The 22,146-nt window shown below is 39.0% G+C and overlaps 1 protein-coding gene across 1 annotated transcript in view; it reads left to right on the top strand.

The window, feature by feature from the left end:
- The window catches only part of LOC134552961 (uncharacterized), a 98,409-nt gene extending 83,069 nt beyond the window's left edge, over positions 1 to 15,340 (top strand). Inside the window, exons 8-10 of the mRNA XM_063402195.1 lie at positions 2,811 to 3,020; positions 12,842 to 12,983; positions 13,935 to 15,340. Of these exons, the coding sequence (XP_063258265.1) occupies positions 2,811 to 3,020; positions 12,842 to 12,983; positions 13,935 to 13,963 (381 nt within the window). The 3' untranslated portion in view covers positions 13,964 to 15,340. The remainder of the gene's footprint in view (positions 1 to 2,810; positions 3,021 to 12,841; positions 12,984 to 13,934) is intronic.
- The last annotated feature ends 6,806 nt before the right edge of the window (positions 15,341 to 22,146 follow it).

The following is a 22,146-nucleotide window of genomic DNA, read 5'->3' as shown; positions in this document are numbered from 1 at the left end:
GGTTTTTTGTTTGTTTGCTTGTTTGGGTTTTTGGGTGTGGGTTTTTTTTTTTGTTTTTTTTTTGTTTTTTTGTTTTTTTGTTTGTTTCTTTTTTTTTTTGAGGGGGAATTGAGGGGAGTTGGGAGGAGGACATGCAGAACAATATCGTGTTCTCTTGGCTGGTCACATCAATGTCCTCAGAGGGAGTTCACCAGATCTTGAAATGTGTCAACGGATCAGATGGGTTTGTGTGCTCTCACTCTCCTGCAGAACTGTCTGCTCTTGGGGAGGATGACAGAGACTTCTGATGCCATACCTGGTCCCATATGGATATGGTGTCCCAGGAATGGCACCCAGAGCCAAGAACTTCCAAAGAAGGCCTTTGCCCTGGCAAAGTGAAGGTTTGCTCAGGCACAAAGGTTTGAGTAACATGTCTTTGGCTTCCTCACAGTAACTGTATGTTGTAAATTACACTCAGGTCTGGTACTGATTAAAAAAAAGTGGTAATTTATTTGTGTAAAAGTAGTGGAAGATCCATTCACTCCCCTGTGCTGGACAAGTACAGAATGCATGTTTTTGCCACCAGAGCTCACAGCTCAAATGGGCAAAAGAAAGCTGCAAAGAAAGACGTGGTGTTCATATCCATGGCTTGCTAAACATGCATTACCACTATAGCACCTTGTTAATTGATAGCGACAAGCACAAGAGAAGAACAAGCAGGTTCAGTGAAAGTGGGGTAAGATAAAGATCAGCCAAGAAGCAGGGGAAAGCATGGGACTGATTCAGGGTGGAAGAAATCTTTGAACAAAGGAAGCTAGCAATGCAGGGAAAACACTTCTAGCATAAAAGGAGATCGCGACAGAGATAATCCTGTTTACTGTGTTTCCTGAAGACTGAGTTTCTGAGCTGGATCTCTCAACCATTTATCTTTCCTGAAGCCATAGATCAGGGAGGAGACACAAGGCCAGGAAAGCCTTGGTGCTCTTGAACTGGACAGGTTAGAAGTTTTGTTGGTGAGACACTGGGATGGGGGCAGAGGGTAACCATTGCAGGAGCTGTGGTGTGGCAGCTCTTGCAGCTGCTTGTCTGTGTTCAAGCCAACACTGTACCAATAGAAGTTGCCTTCCTGCTTTCTTGAGACCACTGGCCACGTTAATTCTTATAGAACACTGTGTAACGCAGGGATGTGTGTTGTGTGGTAGACAGAAGAAAATACAGGGCTTGTCCTTTCTTATGGCTGCTCTATGTTCCTAACATGTTGTCCTGAATGAAACCCTTTGAACCCCAGAGACTTTGGTGTGGAAAATTCAGACAGTCCTTATTTTACCTTAAATTTCAAATGACTTTTCCTTTTTTTAAAATGTAAAAAATTTGAATAGGGCTGATGTAAATGGAAGCTGGCACTAAAATGAAGTATCCTTTTGCTCTGTCATTGCTGGAAAAGAGTTGGAGATAATTTCCTCTATGTGTTCTTGCTTCCTTAATTTACCTAAAACAAATCCTCTCCTAAGGCAGTGGCTCGTAATAGCAGCATGCACGTCAGGATCGTGGCATTGGCACACTGTGCTAGTTATGGGATTCCTTGTAATGCGTAAGAACAGCTGGGGAAATGTGAACTGGAGCACAAGCAAACTGAGCTAAATCTAACTTTTCCCAAGTGAGGGGAAAAATTTGTATCTGGTTTTTGAGATCTCTTGTAAGAATCTGACCTCTTAATTTCAGCAAAAAGTAAAAGCGAAACTATGCACAAGAAGGTTTCGATGTACCTGTCTTAAATGAGAGCTTTTCTTTAGCTAGCTTTGTGTTCCAATCATTTCTGCCAGTGTAATACACATTCTTGAAAGAAAAAGCATGTGCTAAGCCAGCAAAAGTGGTATTTTGTCTACATTATATTGAAGTGTTTGAGAAGAGCATGCTGATGTATTGTAAGGATGTATTAGCAATCCTTTCCTTCTACAAACAGGAACAGCATCTCATGGGAGAGAATGAATGACAAAAAGGTCTTGCAAAAGTGAGGGTTAAAAAGCTTAAGCTTGCACTTCAGGGGCAGTATAAAAATAATGCTTCTCATCATAATTTCTAGTTAAGGATAAAGGGTGTTTAAGCCTTGTGCCATGATCTGTCTGAAATCTTGAAATCTGCTCAGCCTGTGTAAAGAACTAACATGAAAAAGGCTAAATGGAAATTCTGACTGATGTAGGGGGATACAAAACCTACTAAAGCAAACACGTCTAGAGCAAACTAGGAAGCCAGGTAACTGTTAATAAACTAGCTTTACACAATGCCCTAAAATACACCTAATTTACTCTGCCTCATCTACAATTCAGTTAGCAGCACAAGGTTATTTTAATATTATACAGAGTTCAGAGACCAAAAAGCGCTTGTGGGTACAGGAGCAAAGGCTTCTCAAAGAGAGAGAAATACAAATAATGGCTCACAAAATTCTTGGGAAGCTTTTTTTTTTTTTTTTTTTTTTTTTTTTTTTTTTTAATCAGCATTGCCATTTTATTGTTTAACCTACCCTGCTTGATCTCCCTACTTTTGGTTAATACGGGAGTCAATTACAGCTTCATCTGTGCAGAATTAACTTTATAGAATATACCCTAGGGATTTGTCTATCTCTTCTATTTAGATCTATGTCATAAAAAAATATGTAGCAGAGAACTCCGTGCAAGCACCGCGTATGGTACAGGCTTTGCAGATTTATTGTAAAATCATTTTAAATCGGTTAAGCTCTCGCCAGCAGTTAATTAAATGTGTTCCTGCGGTGGGGGGTGGGGGTCTCTGTGTGTGTGCGTGTCCGGGGCCCGGGGGGGGCTGTGTTTCACTAGGTGGCAGTGTCTGATTACATCTGGAAGGACCACGCCGGCCAGCCGGGTGTCTCCAGCCCCGACCTGCAGCGCCAGGACGGAATCCGTGTCGCCGCAGCCGGCTGCCGGGGTGGCACCACCGTGCACATCTGCGTCTACACGGTTCACCTCAGCGGCTCCCAGGAGCTCCACAGGCGCTTCCTCAGGCTGCCTGACGGGGCCATCATCGAGGTAGGTCCGAGCAGGCTCCTCGCTGCCAGGTTCTGAGGTCTAAGGGGTGCATTTCACAACTAGGTCACAGTCAAAAGAGGAAAATAGGCCGTGCCTGACCGTGCCCGAAATACACACTGAAAGCTTCCGTAGAAGACCTCACTCCTAAACAGTAGTGTATAATCAATGAGTTAATGTTTTTGCAGTGCAAAGTAGTAATTTCAGATTGTTTATAGAGCCATTTAAAGGCAATTATGTAAGATATACATTGAAACTCCATACATAGAGGTTATTTATAAATATATATCCCTTAGAAGCACATAAGGTCACTCTGTACAGGAATTGTTATATATATAAATATACAAGGTATAAGTACTGTGCACATTTAATGGACAGCTATTACTGCAAGTATGGTCGTTCACTTAGCTTGTACTCAGATACACAGAGCTAAGTTAGATTACCTACTGGCATCTTGCATGTTTTAGATTGAATCTTGGATGTTGTCAGCATTTCAGCAGCTTGTGCACTAAAACACAATACAGGATGTTATTACAGAGACGTATCACCCATTACTCCTTTCGTGGGCTGCATTTTGTTCATTGCTTTGCCATTTTTGTTCTAAGTGCTTTGAAGAAGAACATTTCCTTTTTGCCTTTGGTTTTGTGTTGAGAGACTCTTAAAAAGAGATTGGCATTTAAGAGAACGTAAAGTCAAAGAATATTACTTTGCCTATTCAGACAAGAAGTGGGAGCATCATCGTGGAGATCTTTTTACCAGAACTGGCACAAGTGATGATGAAACACAGTGCTTTCATCTTCGCACTTCTAAGGTGAAGTTTCAAGTACATCTTTCCAGCATGAGGCAAACATTGCTTCTCCTCCTTTGATTAATGTTTCAAGGCTGTTGCCTTCACTCAAGATTTTATTCTTAATGTCTTTGCCCTACTTCGCTTTTTAAAGGAAATTTAATTTAAAGGAAGCTGTCCTCAAGGATTTCAAACATGATTTTCTGCCAGGGGAACTTGTGATTCACCAGAGTGAAGACAAGGGAGTCTTCAAGCTGGCCAAAGAAAACAAGAGAAGGCGTGTGGCCGACCTGAGGTAGAACCTAATTACTGGAACAAAGAAACTGGCAGATCCAGATCTATGCCCAAGTCTGTTGAAGAAACTCCTTGTGAATAATTGCCTAGACCTCTGCTAAAACACCTTTTCCATATTGGAGGTTGACCAGGCAGCCCAACTCCTACTTTCTGCCTGTTACAAATTTAGCTTTTTACAGAACGGTTTTTTGCAGTCAAGTTCTCAGCTTTTCAGTGGTGAGGTTTCATTCAGCTTCCACCAGGTGTTGGCAGGAGGGTCTTTGAACACTCGAGGCAGTCTTAACCCAGTGCACTGTTTCAGGTCATTAATCTATTGTGTACTTCTGAGAGAGAAGAAATGTATTCTCATACAATGTAGTGCTGTCTTCCCAGGTGAGCTTTTGAGAAGCTTCCAGCATCCACACAGTAAGCAGTGTATAATGTGGGTGGCTCAAGCCACTCGTCTGTAGTTTCCCACACCAGATCATAACATAGCCTATCCCTAAAATCCATGACTGCGTCTTACCTCATTGTCTTGGAAGCTGCACATCTAATTTAGGAGATCAGTGGTGCTTTACAGCATTTTTACCTGTAGATCTAAATGCAATTACATGTAAGAAATGTGCTTAACTAATAATTGCAGTAAAGCCCATATACAGATCTTACATTTAGCCGATAACAGATGTAATTATACATTTGTGTGTTTTATAGGTCAGGGCTTTCTACTTCAATTACAAATTAGGAATTTTTAATGAATTTTAAAACTGTACACTGACAAGTGAGAAGTTTTCTGTCGTCGGGAAAAACACACCTGAGTTTTACCACTTGGTGTTGTTGTCACCCCTCAGGATTTTTTTTCCCCCTTTGCTGCAGGTAGACAAGCAGGGATATTTGGGTGAGGTTAGAAAATTGTTTTGGAGGTGAAGAGTGCATTGCAATGTTATGTATCAGTTTTAAGAGTTTAGGAGACGAAAGGCACCTGGGCTTCTTAGAATAATCTTTTCAGTTTGCTCCCTCTGTTGACAACTTGTTGTGTGTTAGCATTTTTGGTTTTACTATCAAGAACTAGTTTTAAAGACTCAGGTAATTCAGTTACCTAACCCTAGTCTGTCTTGGGTATTTTGCTCCCAGTGACTCAATGGAAAGGTTTTTCTGGATCCTTACAATCTACTTGGGCAGAAGTCTCCTCTTATTCTTAATGTAATCAGCTTCCATTGGATCATCCATTGGTGTAAATAAGATTTCTCTTTACCAGAAGTTTACCTACATAATATAATTCCATAATCATACCTATTTTATTCTAGAATGGGTACAACACCTCACCAAAAGAAACAAGTTCCCGTTTACTTTTCATTCCTCTCCTTACCTGTCCAGCAGTGGTGGAGGAGGGAAGGCTTTTCTTCTACATCAGCGAGGGCAGAGAGTGTTATCTATTCTCTCTCCCTGTCACAGAAATGACAGCTGCCTTTCTTCTTTCTTCATGATCAGCAAGCCTCTTTCTCCTCACCAGAGACAAGATGTTTGTATGAAAAGTTGTGTTGGGACTGTAGGAGCACAACCTGTAAGAATAGGGGTGGTCTGTGGCAATTGTGATGTGTCCTACCTTTGTATATACATCTACCTGGTCTGCAGCATCCACAGAGTAAGAAAACGATCAATTTTCATTTATTTTGTTCTTCTGGATGGAGTAGTGCCCTTTTACAACTGCAGAACGCAAGGAGTAATTCAATGCATCTAGGAACTGGGGGTTACGTGCACCTTCTTCCTGAGAAACAATTTTCCTCTTTATCACAGTAACATGCCAAAGATGAAAATTTAATTATTTTAGTGTAAATTTTGTTTGTTCATTTTTATTAAGAAACTCTAAAGGCATGTAACTCTGAAGAGAGCAAAATGAAAAGACTTTGACTTCTAATTTGTGTAAGTTTCAGGAATTATACCTGAAAGAGCCATAACACTTATTCCTAAATACTACAGTGGAACCTAATAAATGCAGGTATTTGGGGACTAATATCTGTCCATCATATATTTAATGCTTTGTGCCATTTACAGCATGATGTGTGTTGGTTTTGACGGGTGCTCTTCAGAAATAATATATGTAATAGGAGGAAATGAGCATTTTGGCAGAAAACAACATAGGAACTGTAATAACTTTGAAAAAGCATGTGCAAATATAGGCATTTTTCAGGGGGCACCACCAGCATAAGCAGTGTATTGTTAGCATGCAACTCACTGAGGAGTGTGTGCAGGCTGGCGAGATCCAGGGCAGTGTTTCTCTTGCCAAACACAGGAACATGAGGACAGCACTGAAATCACCAGGCCAAATTCTACCTCAGTGTTCAACTCTTGGTGACTTTAACTTTAGATATGTTTCTGTATCTGCAGATATTCTTTGACAGGCATAAGAGGAATTTTGCATAATCTTGGTGTGAAGTCCTTGGATGCTCGTAAGGAATTCACTTCATATTTACAGCCTCATCCTACTCTTTTATATTTCAGTGAAAGCAAGATTTTCTTGTAGCCCTAATTCAGCAAATCATTTCAATGTGAACCTAATTTTATCCAAGGAGCCAAAACTCACTTTAATAATAATTACCTTTATTTTCTTTTTTTTCCTAGTAAGCGAAAAGCAAAACCAGTTTATAAACCAGTGTGCAGAAGTCCACTAGCTAGGAATAAATGTCCTCTAAGTAATAGCTTCTTTAAAATACTTTTTTTTTTTTTTTTTTTTTTTTTTTTTTTTTTTTTTTTAGTGTGTGATATTCCCATTAGAGGCCCAGATTTCCTGGTATAACTAGAAATTTCATGTCTGGTATGAAAAGTAGTTTTATAGGCTTCCTAGGGATGAGGTAAAACTAACTGTTTTAAAAGGAACATTAAATACAAGGTGACATGTATAAATTGCCCTAGAAATGTTAAATAAAAAGATTTTTTTTAAATGTAGAACATAAAAATTATAGAGGTTAAACTTGTAGGTGCAGTCTTTTTATCATAAGCATTGTAAAACTCAAAGAATTCACATGCAGTAAAAATCATTTTCCTTTTTACCTATAATATATCTCCCCTTTATAGTAATTCAATTTAAGTGTTCCCTAACCAACGAATGACCTTCCAAAAATAAATCACTTTTCATGCTTTTTGGTATTCATTAATCTGATGTTATTGTAACATAAAAAAAATTATTGAATTTTAAATTTTTAAACATATTTGAAATCCACGCACAGAAAAGTTAATGATAGTGGTACGTGTTTTCTGTCTACACAGTGATAACACCAACTTGGTGATTTTTATCTCAACTTTTGCTGACTGAAGTTGATTTCTTATTAAAAGGGCAAAGATAAGTCACTTTAACTCAACAAAAAATCAGTTTCTTATTATAGGCCTAGTAAACCTCAGCATTGTAGAGGAAGTTTTTGTATAGTACGATTTTATCTATCCAATAAGCCTTCACAAATGTCAAGGATTCATCCAATTTAAACTTACTGGATAAAAGAGATCTGTTTTCCCTAATTACTTGAAAAGTACATAGCAGTAATAGGATAAGACAGCGTAGGTGACTAACCAATTACTTAGTTTAAGCTATTTACATCAATCCATATGCTATAAATTACGTCTAAACCCTCCTTCACTTCTGGAAAAGTGAATAAAATCATATAAGTTTATTTTGAATACAAGATCAGATATGGTATGCTGAGTGACACTTAAAAAGAATGAAACAGTAACCGTAGCTTATTTTCTGAAGCAATCTTGACACTAATGCTAAATTACAGCTTGGAAACATGTAGCATTTTTACCTTTATGAGAAAAGGCTTTTTACATATTTAACATAATTCTAGGGAAAATATACTGGAATTATGTATAAAGATATGTACACTGTAACCAAAGGGCATTTATAGTCCCCAGTAGAATACTTACAACAATTTTATTGCCATTTGGTGTCATTTTCTAACAGATATAAAATACAGCCAGTAAACAAACTAGACTTTAGATTTAAGCTGACAGCTGTTCCTTCAGAAGCAATATTCAGATATTTAATCTTAAGAATACTGAATATTTTACAATTGTTTGAGCAAACTGTACTTTTAGCATGTGAAGGACTGCATGCTTTTATGTACAGTTCTTGGATCTGATAATGACACTAAAAAACAGCCTTAGAATAATCTACACATTTGTTGCTCTCTTATATTCCCTGGGCAAATCAACAAATTGCCTCATGTTTTATTCTTATTTCCACAAATTCTTTTTTTTTATACACAGTGTTGCTATGAATATCGGGCCCTATTTTTTCCCATGTGTGCATGAGCCATGCAGTTGACTTCAGCACAGTTTATGTATAGATGCGAGTACAGCTTTTTCTGGCCCTAATTTCATTAAAGGAACAAATTGGCTGCAAAAGCCCCACGTGCTGTTTTCCTGAAGAGTCTGACTTCAGTAGTCACTAAAGGTTTATGGAAGAGAGAAAGAGGGAGGATCGCTCCAGCTCAGTCCCTGAGGTTGGTACCCTACTTCGTGACTCCATCCTCATCTCACCAGACACTGGGAGGGGACGGCACAGCTCTGGCTTTTCTGTAAGCTGGGTCAGCTGTGGGCAGTGGGAGAGGATGTTTTGGCTGGGGACAGGCTGGGCAAAGGTAGTTACTTGGTGTAAGATGACCCACTTTGGCTGGTTTCAGCAGCATCATGTCAGGTCATCCACTAACCTGGCCAGTTCAAACCAACAATTGTTTGATGGATTTCCTGGAAATGCCTATAAAAGCAGGGATTAAGGAAAGGTTTGTCCCACAGAAGAGTGATTAATGCATGCAGGTGTGTACTCGTGACAGGCTGAATATGCTTTACCACATGCTGCCTGCCTAATTCTGAGATTTAATCTTGTCCCATTGAAAACATAATATGCTTTGCAACTGCATTCAGTAGGAGAATGATCTCTCTCAACAGGCACTGAGGTTCAGTTGGGTATCATACGTTTTACTCAGCTAAGGGGTACTCCCATGGACAATCCCATGGCATAATCCCAAGGGATAATCCCATGGCAGTTGGATCAGAACAGCCTGCAAACCTACAGTCCTTTTGTTGAGGGTCATGGCAGTACAGCAAGTTTCACTTCAAAGAAGAAGTTAAAACCAGACTGTTTTAAATTACTATTATCTGTATATATTTCTGCTTTAATGTTATAATTCAATTAAAGATAATCAGTCTGGGAAAGAAATTAGTTGTCGAGGCACTGCTTTCCATCCCACTGAAAAAATGAGAATAAGGAAAAGAGATATCCTGGAGAAGTCTTGTGCATCTATTCTTTGTTCTTACATTGATCCAGCTCACCTCACATGTGACATGTAAACCCTGTCCTGCAATGGACCCAGTCTGTTGCTCCTTGCCCTTGTGGTGGGTAAATCAATCCTTCTGCTGCAGATAAAATGGATGAGCACAATGTGTCTCAGCTGAGCAGAAGTTATTTCTCCATACCTTCAGTTTCAGGTTGTTTTCCCTGTCAAGTTCAAGATCATATCTTTGCTTTTTTTTTTCAGTAAATTGTGGAATAGTTTTAAATGGAAGCTGTGTCTATTAATGTGAATCTATTATCAGCTGCAGTCAAGAGTGTGTTGCAACAGGATGAAAATGCAGGAGGCAGCCTTGCAGCATGTGGCCATTTCCACCTTCCCTAATGTTCTACAAATCTCAGATTTTATATACTCTGTACCCCAGAAAGTCACAGAGTCATGTGGAAAAAGATTTCTCTCCTAGAGGCCATGTCCTGCTTATCTATGGTGCTGGCTGTGCTCTGATAGGAGAACCAGGAAAGGAATGAGACAGGTCCACTGCAGGACCTTTTCAGCAGGACTCACTGACTTTCAGATAACCAAAAAATCACTGAAATACCAGAACTATGTCATTATAGCCTTGTTCTGTATATGAATATTCAATTTTAAATCATACTGGCTTCTTTTTTGTTTACAGAGAATGTGGGGTGAGGAGCAAGGGTTACCTACCTAATCAACACACAAATATATTATGTTCATGGAAATTTTAAATTTCTTTTTTCTTGGGGTCCTGAAGAGTTAGAACTCTTTCCTTCAATTGTTTGCAGAAGGAGTAGAAGCAAGTTCAAGCACACCCATTCAGTCTGAGCCAGTGCTCAAGGGAAAAATGGTGCCATGGTTCTCTAGTTGTATTATATAGGAAACAGCCATGATGATAATGAAGGAGTGCTTTAAAAGTGTTAATTTATATTAAAAAATGCATCTTTCAGTTTCAACCCACTTTAAACACCAAGATTTGCTATATTTTCAGTGATCTTCAGAATGATTTTATGCTGAAAGGGCAGAGCCGCTGATTGTTGCGGAAGGTATTTTTTACTATTAAACACTCATAATCTTTATTCATCTATCACAGTTTTACCTGAATCAGCAGCAAAATATCTGAAGTCAAAGGATAATTGCCAAAACAGCATTAACTTACTTTATCTGAATAAAAAAATAACCTTTGAAAAAGTACCTTGCAGCTACACAGATTGACAAAATGCATCAATTATATTTTTGCTCACTTTATAATTACACTGCAGTAAGTGCACAGTGAACTTTACCACATGGTTGATTAACCATAAGGTTAATCAGAAACAACAACTTGGACTTTAATTTGAGAACACAGCTCTGCACAACATCTGATCAAGTTTAAAAATCTGACATATCTATACAAGCCTCAATTTAAAGTACACAAGTAAATGATAGCACCTTATTGCTTCAGTCAGACACGCTGGGTATGTGAATGATCAGGTTTGGAAGAGCTCTTGGTATGTGTTAACCAGGACCAAAGGAAAGGCTTTTCCAGTGAGCTTTAAATATCCCCTGTATGCTCTTTTTTTTTTCATAAAAACAAGTCTTATGAGGAGCAGACGAGGGATCTGGGGTTGTGTAGCTTGGAGAAAAGGAGAAAAGGGATCATCTTATCACTCTACAACTTCTTGAAAAGAGCTTGTAGCCAGGTGGGAGTTGGTCTCTTCTGCCAGGCAGCAAGAAACAGGACAACAGGAAATGGACTGGATATTCGGAAAAATTTCTTGACAGCCTGAAAGGGTTTTCAAGCACTGAAAAAGGCTGCCCAGAAATGTGGTTGAGTCACCATCCCTGGAGGCATTTAAAAGCCATGTGGATGTGGCACTTGAGAACACGGTTTAGTGGTGGACTTGGCAGTATTAAGCTTATGGCTGTACTCAATGATCTTAAAGGTCTTTTCCAAATCTACCTGAATGATTTTATAAAATGAAATTAGTGTTCCAACATCTGCGGAATTAGGGTTGCAACTCCAGGTATACACTGATGTTATTTCCATATATTTTTGTCAGATTATTGCGACTGGAAAAATATTTCTGTTTCTCTTAGCTCACTGACGCTGTAGGGCCCTTTTATGTCTCCTGCCTTCTTGACTTTGACACAATGCAAAAATGTTGCTACAAAGTCCTACGGTGATGTTGTATCTCTTTTTGACCTGCCCTGATGATCCATTTACTATGCCATGAGAGAAACAGCTTTGGACAACCTAAAACTGGACTATCTCTTAGTTTGAAAGAGTAAAACGAAAAACGAAGCAACAGCTGTTCTGTGTAAGTGGCATCTAGGTGAGAAGAAGGAATAGCCTGGTACAGAGAAGCTTGCCTAGGATGTAGGATGCACAAGACCACCACAATATTTATTCTCAGCTTTTCATGTGAGGTGGGGAATATTTACTGCGTTGCCTGCTTCCCTCTGTTCCTGAGGTAGCAGCACTTCCTACCTTCGCAGTGTATCAAAACCAGAAATACTACAAAGAATGTAAGATGCTTCAACAGACAGAAAATAAGAATATGCAAAAAATACAATAGAAATTATACGTTATCCCCTTACACGTACCTGTGCTTGGAAAATGTGTTACAGTTGTGCTAAACTAGATTGAGAATAGAAAAACTCTTTAAAATATTACTGTATCACTGGATCAACCTGCTTTTTCATGCTAATATTTTAGTAACAGCAGCTAGAAAGGGCTGAGCTCAGTTACTTCTCAGTATTTGAAATTTGATTTCTGCTCAAATTCATCAGAGCAAAATTTCTCTTACATGGATATTCCAAAACATGAAAACAATTGGAGGCAGGGCACTCTTGTGCAAAATGCCACCCACATGACGCAAGCTGAGGATCTGACGTGATGTGCTAATGAACTGAGCTGAATCTGATGCAGTGCCTTGGCTTTATAACCAATGTCCAGTCCTATAACATCTCCTCCTCGTGGCCATGATTTCCTTCTTTGAATGTGTATTCTTTATTCACTCAAATCTTCTCCATGTGTCAAGAATATGATAAGAAGAAATTATGAAAAGCAACGGGCATAAAAATCCCCATTCCACTGTTTTACTAAAGCATTTAGAGAGAGAAATATTAGGTGGATTCACTTTTCACATGTGTTTAAATTGTTAATCTCACTGCTCTATCTGTATTAGTGAATACGTTTACAGTAAGTTTTACTTTATAATATTTTGGCAGAACTGTTAGAAAAATTGTTTTAAGCCCAGGAGTGGAACTGAAGCATGAAAGCTAAACTGTAAGCTGCTGCAAAGCTGGGTTATTAGTATGACAGAATAAAATTTCACACACACAAAAGCTTCTAAGCTGTGATGTTTTGAAAGCAAGAAGAGAGGGGTGGCGAAGGGTAATCAAAGTCATCTATGTTCCCTCTGATATCTCCCTGAATGCTGCCATAATAATATGTTGGTTTTGTCTGTTCTCTTTTTCAGGCATTTGGTGATGTTAGTGAGGAAAGTCTTCTGTGTAAAGTAAGCACAGACCAGGAGCATATAAGGGGAAAGGACAGTGTGCTCTGTACATCTACATGTAACAAGCTGAGGGAGAGGAAAAAGAGTACAGCAAGGTTGAAAGGTATTATTTTCAGTTTTTATACCTAAATGTAAAACAATCCTGATACCTAAGTATAAAATGATGGGGCGGGATAGAAAAAAGCAAATAATTTTAGAACAGTTTCTTTTGGGAAGGCTAGGGTGCAATCAGTGACTGCTGAAATTTTACAGTTGTGTTTTCCAATGTGTCTTCATCCCTGGGTAGTTTCATCAGCTGTTGCAAGAATCCTGAAGACTGAAGTGCTGTCCTTTACCCAAGCACTGTCTCGCTTTCCATTCAGAATTTCAATAGGGTAACACAATCCAGAGCAATCTAAGTTAGGCAAGGACCAGCATTTAAATTATGCTGGGGTCAGGCTTAAATCAGTTACTGTATATATATTTAGGTATGTGTCCAGACATATTGGTCTAAGTGCAAAAGTCCAAATCTCTCAGAACTGTATTGTGTTTTCCACTGTGCACTGAGAGCCACTGGCCTCCTCACAGTGCCTAGAGAAGTACATGTAGAGTGGAACATCTATGTCAAGTTTGCAGTGAATTTGCTCCTGACCAGAAGTAGTATCAGGGCATTTGATGACAGAGCACTACAGAACATGCTGAGTGTCCTTAGACATCACTGTTTTTATGAGATATCAATTTCTTCTTGTTGCTTATCAAGGCTCATTGTAGCTGGCTCCACAAGATCTCTGCACTCAGCTGAGTCCTATCACTGTCAGTTTTCCAATGCCCTCTAAGGAATAAAATTAAGTTGAAAGCACCTTGTGTTACTTTTAATTCACAGTAATCTTGTTTGCTAACAGAGAAGCCTTGGAAAGTTCACATGAGCACAAAATATAAATTTTTTTAGGAAACCTGGTAAACTTAGTGTATGGGCTCTTGTCCTGTACCCCTTTTATTGGGGGAGAGAGGTCATACAGTGCCATCGGTGTATTTGCATTGTGTTTTTCTCTACATTCTTTTTTCTGATCTTCAGGAAACCACGTTGTCTCTGACAAGAGCTAGTTCCTGCAGTAACACATGATCCATGGAGCTGTTTACATTGTGATCCACATCCATGGTATAGTTACTGTCTGATAGGATTTACGTTTCTGGTGGCCACATCTCTGCCCATGCGGTGTTGTCCTCTGAATGCCCCCTTCGTGGCTCTTCTGTGACTTCAACAAGCTGTGCAGCGTGGTGAACATGGGAGCAGATCACAGATTGGATCATGCAAACATAATTATTTCATGTGACTTTTTTCCCTTCCCATCTGTGGGGCATTTCAGATTTCTCAGGTTTGCTTGTTTCTGCTTTTTCAGCTTTGCTTGTACCTGTTAGCTGTGGCGGGGAAAATGTTGCTGATTTGTCTTTCAAGTTGTATGACTAAAACATTGACAGCATTTTCAGTAATTGTTCAAAGCACAATGCTATTGAAATTGCAAGACTGCAGGAATGCCCAGAAGAGGAGCAATGATGGCTTCATCCACCAGTTCTGTAGCCAAGTCCCAACATGCTGCAAAATTTACAATTTACAATTTTTTTCTGAAGTTTATGTGGTGACCATACCTTCCTCCCTGTGACCTACAGCAGCTTAAAGCAACCCTGAGGTTATGTTCATGCTTTCTTAGAAGTATTAAAGTTACAACCAGTCAGTTCTCTTTAGTTAGAACCAGTCAGTGCCTATTCTGTTTGACTCCATACAAATGTACCAGAAATTGTCCGTGCCCCAAAGGCAAGAACTATGGGAGACAGCAGAAGAAGGTGGGAAGGGGAACACAGTCAAGAAAGATGAAATCATTCATGCAAGGCCATCAAAGTCAGAGGCAAATGGAGAAATACAGGACAGAGTGCCAGCATCCTGATTCAGTCTTCCCTTTTTGTCCTGAAAATGAAGGTAGAAATGGGAAGAAACTTACCTTGCTGCTATTTTGAGTAGTTTTCATAGAATTCTGTAGTCAATTAAGATAGTAATCAGTGACATTGTTCTAGCATATGATTTTCTGGTGTTCCTTTGCTCACGCTGCTATGGTAAAAGTTTTTCAGGTGCATTTATCTTTGTAAGATCTTACCCAAAATCTTGAGCATTGTTGATTAATAGCATTACTTAAATCTATAGTTCTCATCCACCTGAATAAACCTTAAATTACATTAGGTAGTGACCTAAAGGTTTAAGTGTCACTTCTGAGCACAGTTTTAATTTGGTTTGGTTTCCACCTCTTTTCTTGTTTCGTTAGGATTCTTTTCCAGTTTATTTGTGTGTGTGTGTGCATATGCCTGTGGTTATTTTATGATTTATACCCAGATAAAAATGATGTTAAAAAACCTCTGAATATCTACAAGAAGTGATGTGATTTTTGTGGCTTTTATTGCATAAGGTATTACTTGGATTACTTCTCTCTGTCATAACAGGAATAAAATTGCCTTTTAATGTTTCCTTTGCCTGTTGACACTTCAAACTTTTCTACATAACTTTGGAAAAGAAACTAACTGGAGAGAAACCGCCCAGTAACTTATTGCAGTGTGACAGTACCAAGATGCTGTGGGCAGCATCTTACTATGTGCATCTTCCTGGCCTCAGTTTTGCCTTTCAGCATGACTGACTATGACGGTAAAAATCCTTTTGGGCAATATTACACCCTGGGTTTCTCACCACTGAGTTAAGATATCCCAGTCTGGTTCTGTGAGTTTCACTTTGGTGTTGGTAGTACAGTGCTGTAATTTAGTCTTATGGTGAGACTGGCTTCATGTGTGGAACCACCATACCTCCAGTTCTGATTCAGTTCAGTTCAGTTCTGTGTTGATTTTTCTGACAAATGGGGATCTAGTACTGAAACTTTGTTCAGTATGAAGGACTTGACTGACCACTTTTATTCCTCCAGTTACATTAAAATGTCTCCAATGAGTTTCATTTGATCTAGGATGCACAATCCTATATATTAAAATTGAAAGCTGAATTTAAAATTTGTTTAAATATTAGGTAAGTTTACCTTAATTTTTTTTAATGTAGCATCCTATCAATTAATTTAGATTACTTACATCTCATGAGTTCCCATGTTTGTTGGTCAATGTGCAGTGGGTGGCATTGGCTTTTAAATTGTTTTCTGAAGTGCTCTTAGCAGCAGCATCATCCATAATGCTCACTTATAGCTGGATAGTAATTGCCTGCCTATGCAGTGTTCCTTTGCAACAATTTTCTCCTGTGTAGCTATATATATGTAGTCATTACTGAAAAGTGTAAATAAAGAATCCTTTTAGTGGTGTAGTTTCCCTGGGTACCTACTGTGCTCTTATTATCTAAAACATACTCCCCATCTGTAGTTCTGTTCTATTAAAGGATAAAGACATAACTATGAATTAAAAATTAAAATGCTTGTTGTAGATTGGAGAGCAGGGTCTATTAGAATATATCTGGCACTAGGCTACCAGTACAATAGATAGATTACATTGAGCACCAGTTAAGCAAGCAGATGAAAAATGAGTGATTTTCATCATTCAGTTAAATATAGTGCTAAGTGGTATGTGCTAGCATTAAAAGCAAATTACTTAGCACTTCACCAATCACAGCATGAGAGCATTCCATTGGAAACAGTATTTTCAGTGATGCTCAGTCCTCAGTTTTATTAAATAAATCCACTGTTAATGTTTAAGGAAGCCGTCAAAGACTTATTGCTATGATAATAAAAGGATTGTAAAAATAAAGAGAAGCAGTATCTCATTTTAAAAAATGTGCTAGGAAAGCCTCCCTCTCTCCTAACAACAAAACTCCAGAGTGCCGGTAGAGCTATAATTTCCTGTACTTTCTTTAGGTCTTCCTTCCTTCCTAATGAATATGACCTTTCCTTTTTTTTCCCCTTCTTTATAATGACATCTTTTTTTCTCATAAATCTGCTGCCATGTCACTGAACATTTTGATGAGCTTTTCTGATTCCCTCTTATATCTCCTTGATAGGATATTATTATCCAGTAATCTAAAGATGGGGGGCCTGATCCTCAGCAAAAGTACTTTTTGCTGCTCAGTTAAAGGCAATGGAGATGTAAGAATTTACAATGCAAAAAGTTTTGACATTGAGGGCTTCTTTTATATCGTGTAGCAACATTATTTCCTCCACAGCAATGGGCATTGGAAGACATTCTAATCTGTTGTCAGAACATATGGAAGACATGAATAATCATAAACCTTTCTGAGTCTCAAACCATTCCTAAGCCACTGACATCTCCTAAACAGGAGCTACACAACAGAAGACTTGGGAATGACACATTCAGGGTCTGAGCCGCAGATTCATCTTCACCATCCAGATCGAATGTTAGGAGGACATAAAATTACAGTTCAGATGTAAAAATTACAAGATCGACGAGCCTATGCATGAAGCTATTTTGAGTCCTTCATTTTCTCTGTAGTGTCATTCTTTGGGGAATCCTGTTCTGAGTTTTCTCTTGTGACTAGGTTTGCAGGCTGTTTTCTTTGTAAAGTGCACTGTTTTTGGCTGACATGAAGTCCATTTTCTCTTGGCAGTCGTTGTGCTGGTGTTATGGCCATTGCTGGGGCAGGCCCACACTCTTTCTCCAACATTCTCCTCCTCACCAATAGGCTGGGGATGGGGAATGAGTTGGGTGGGGACGCAGCCAAGAGAGCTGACTCAGACCAAAAGGGTGTTCCATACCATATGGCAGCTGCTCAGCAATAACAGCTAAGGGAAAGGAGGACAAAAGGATGGCATTCCTTATTTATGACATTTGTGTTATGGAGCAACTGCTGCAGGTGCTGAAGCTCTGTTTCCTGAGAAGTGGCCAGACGTTGCCTGCTGATGGGAAGTAGGGAATAAAATCTCTTGTCTTCCTTTGCTTCTAATTTATCAAGCTGCCTTTATCTTGACCCAGGAGGGGTTTTTTTGTCTTATATTCTCCCCTCCCATCCTGCTATGAAGAAGAATGATAGAGCAGCTTGTTGGGCAACTGATGTCCAATCAAGGTCAACCCACCAAGAGAAACATGAAGGGAGTGATGTAGTTAATCTATTTTAGTCCAAATGTTGACTGGAGGTGTTTTGAGTTTTCTTGTGGCCCTAAATTTCTGGGGTTCTGTGGAAATTATGTGATCTTCCCAAAACAGGTACTCTTTCTACTTTTGCTTAACATGTGCTTAACATTTTAGTGAAAGCAGTGTAGTCTTATACAGCAGAAGTCTTTCCATTAATAGTGTAGGATAATGATATTAGACCTGAAATATATATTTGGCAAAATCTAGACTTATTTCAAAAAGTTTCCTTGAAAAAAATTAAAATGTGTGGTTTTTTAAAAAAAATACATGTTAAAAAAGGTGTTTAAGCAATGCTTTTTTCTCTTCATGCAGTAAACTTTTCATTCTCCTTTCTATGTATTTTTCTACTTGAATATACACTCCAAAATGGTCCTTTTCTTCCCCCCCCCGCTTGTTTTACTAGAGCTTTATTCAAAATGCTTCCTTAAACCTTCACAGTTTGTTTTGGTTTTGTTTTTGTTTTCTTTTTTAACCAATAGAACCTTTCCTTCTCAAAATATTTGAGGACATGATATTTAATGTAGATTTCAAAACACAGAATTCCTTTCTTCCTTTTCCTGACTGGCATGTAATGGTTCTGATGCTTCTTTCCTGGGTATGCCAATCCTGTCATATACACTAATACGAAATAATGACACAAGGTTGACTTAACTGGACGTAATAGGGCATATTTCTAAAACATTCTGTATTGGAGGTATATGCACAGCTCTTGCTACTTGTTAATGAAATTGGAAAACTTCTTCATCTGCACTATGACATGCATTTTTAATAGCCTCCTACTCCAAAGGCATGGAGTCTTTACACAATAAAATAATAAAAATGAAAAAAATTTTTTTTCTCTTCAAGTTTCAGATGAATTTTAGAACTTCACCTTTAACAGTGAATTTGGAGCTGCAACAGCTATGACTGTCTAAAATCAGTGCAAGAATATGCATGCATATGTGTGCTCATGTGTACAGAATGAGAGCAGGACGGACTTCAGTGGCAAGGCTCTGTATTTTAAACCTTTCCAAAGTTTTTTTCTGTTGCTGATGCTGTTTAAGTCTTTATTTTCTATCTTGACATAAAAAATCTGTGTTTGAAGGCTTTTGTGTTTTTTCCACAGATATTGTCTGTGAATATACTAGAGAGGCTCTGAATATCAGAGAACATGCTTTACTTTTTCATAATATCTTTCAAATTAGAGATGGAAAAGCCTAAATTTTTTAATGGTCTCATCACATGATTTTTTCATGAAAAAGTGATGGACAGGAATAGGTTGCAGCCCCTGATTCCCCTCTGCTCCCCCTCCTCCCCCCTGCTCTTTTTTGAGCACTGAAAAACTTACCATGTTACATCGACCTACCAATGCTGATTTTCCTTATGAATCAATGGCCTCATGCACATGTATCTACCTTATCAGGGGCACAACATTTTACCTGGGTTTGGGGGCTGAGTGTATAAGCTAAGGGCTTGTCTCTGCCCCTCTGACAGCCTGAGGGATTTTAGAACGGGATGTCAAAAGAGCCAATACAGGCATAGCTTTGTCCAAAAAGAAAATAGTGAGCACAGACTAAAATGTTGCATTCAGGTTGCTAATTTCTAGCTCTCCTCTTCTACCCATGCTGTTGTTGTGGACACATGCTTTCCTTTGAGCACAGCTGTTCCACCTGAAGAGATCGTCTACAGCTGCTTTTTTATGCAGGAGAAGCTCCCATGGGAGCTTTCCCTCACCCATGTCAGGTTGAGCAGCAAATACCTTCTGCTCCAGCTGCTCAAGCCTCACAGGACCATGTTTAGCCAAAACAGGTGAGAAATCATTCACATGAGCAACTCTGCTAGCTGTTCTAAGTGCAGTCATCTCTGGCAGAAAGGTGGTGAGGGCAGGTGGGAGTGACGCTCTCATTCCCTCATCCAACACAACTGTGACTGAACTGGATTTCTGCCCTCTGTGTGTGTGTGATTTTAAAGGCTTATTTGGAAGTCCTGTGTTTCTTATTTGACTATGAATGGTGTGAGTGATAAGACAGACCTTGAGGTAGGAGTCCTTACAGACAGCCCACTGGCTGGGGATGAAACATGGACTTTAACACTCATTTTAGGCACAGATGAAGAAGAAAGCAGAAAGTGTGTGCGTACTATTTAACAGAAAATGTAATTTATGATTTTTTTTATTATTATTATCATTATCCTTTCAATGATATACTCTGCTGCTGAGAAACTCAACCTGTGCCTGATTCACCACACCACGTAGCTTGGGGTGAGGATAGCTCTAAAATGCTTCAACCAGCGTCAGACTGAACAACACTGAGGAAGGAATGGGAGCCTCTGTACATTCCCTGAATGCACTGGATACCAGCTTTAAGAAGCAAATAGGATAATGGTTTCCTCTACTATGTGTGCCAGCTGCTCTGTGAAGCTGTGAAAAATTTCCTGTGCTGGATAAGGAGTCACTTTCACTCTGCAGGCTGTGGATTTTACTGGACCGTTTCACTGATACACAGTCCCAGATTTTATACTCCTGGGTATGATGAAATAAAAAGATGCTGAGATAGATACTGTTTTGAGTGAGGGACCCAGTCAGAGGACTTCTCAAGGCTTCTGATCAGATGGGACAGGAAGAGGAGAGAAAAGGGGCTTCCTGCAAGGTCAGAGCTTTGTCAGCAAATGCTACAGTGCTCCTACTGGCTCTACAAGGTTCCAGAAAGGGGAGTGATTTGCCTGGGTAATTAGGTCAGGATTGTAGTAGTTTGGCTTCCTTTTATCCTTGTTATGTGGATAACTCAGATTTCTTTTTTCTTCTCCACAGACTCAGCAGCACAATTTCAAAATTGACATGGTGCTTATCAGAAGTTAGTAATTGGGTAGTGCAACCCATTTGTTTGATAAAGCTGAACTGTTCATTTTTGGCTTCTAAAAGCTAATAGGCATTGTTCCTTCTTTGACATTTGATTTTAATGGCTGTAATGTTGCTCCTGTCTCAACAGCTATATGTCTGGGTGTTTTCCTTGACTCCATGCTTCCTCTGCAGGCTTCAGGAGACTGTTTTTAACACTTTAGCTTCTGAAGTGGTTTCTTCAGTCCTCCATATGCTGCTGTATCCCGTAGAGCTGGCAGAGGCGAAATGCTAGGATTCAGGGGTAGATTAAAGCTGAAGGCAGAGGTACAGGTTTTCCTAGACCTGCATTGCTCTAGTTTATTTAGAAATAGTGTCATCATAAAAAATCCCCAAACCCCAAATCCTATTCCTTATAGTTCCAGATCAGCATGATCCTAGGAAGGATGGTTAGGTAAGGCAAAACTTTGGTATAAAAGGGATTTGTAAAACTCCTCTGACTAATTTGGCACTGAATGGACTTTTCTGAGGTATCTCTTTTGTAACTATAGGACTGGGTTATTGCAGCTCCTTTTCCTTCGGCCTTCAAGCAAAATCAATTCATGAACTATGCAACACTGCTTCAAGGCTCTTTTTATGAGACTAGCCTAATCTACATATGGCATTGTCCCTACTTTACAATCTTTTAATTGGCTACAAGCAGCTTACCATATTGATTGAAAAATTCTTCTTGTTACATTTAGAGCGATGGCTAATTATGATCTTTCTCCTCTCCTTGATTCATATCTCCTTCTCAGGAACTCACTCCTTTCTCTTTCAGCCTGAATTCTCCTCTGCTGGGTCTCATTCCCTCCCTGGTTTCATAAAACCTCATGGCAAAGCTGCTGGTGTTAGAAATGTGCTGAATAAGATGAACCTGCGGCTCAGTGGCAAATTCTGCTTTCCAAATAAATACTAGAAAGCTCTTGGTAGTATCATTATGTTACCTAAGATTGGTTATTCAGAGACTACTTCAATAGCAAACTAGAAAATATAAATTAAAAAAAAAATCAACCCTAAATATTTTGTGTATGTTTTACGGGGGCTAAAGAGGGTTACAGAGGAAAGGTCAGTCAGTAAATAAAATGCATATTTCCTTACAGTGAAATACAGCAGAATACTTACTCATAGGGCTGTTAGAAACAATTGTCGCTCTTGATAACCGTAAATGTGTGGCAAAGTTAATTAATTCACTTATTGTTATGGAAGGAATACCAAAACAAAATGCTATGATGAAGTATTATTTTCCAGAAATCTGACTGCAGTAATTTCTTCTAGAAGATGATCCAGTGATCCATGAACTTATAACTCACTC

This window comes from Prinia subflava, chromosome 1, assembly GCF_021018805.1.
Source record: "Prinia subflava isolate CZ2003 ecotype Zambia chromosome 1, Cam_Psub_1.2, whole genome shotgun sequence".
Taxonomy (NCBI): domain Eukaryota; kingdom Metazoa; phylum Chordata; class Aves; order Passeriformes; family Cisticolidae; genus Prinia; species Prinia subflava.
Note: the sequence above shows the minus strand (reverse complement) of the source record. Positions and strands in the feature narration are given on the sequence as shown.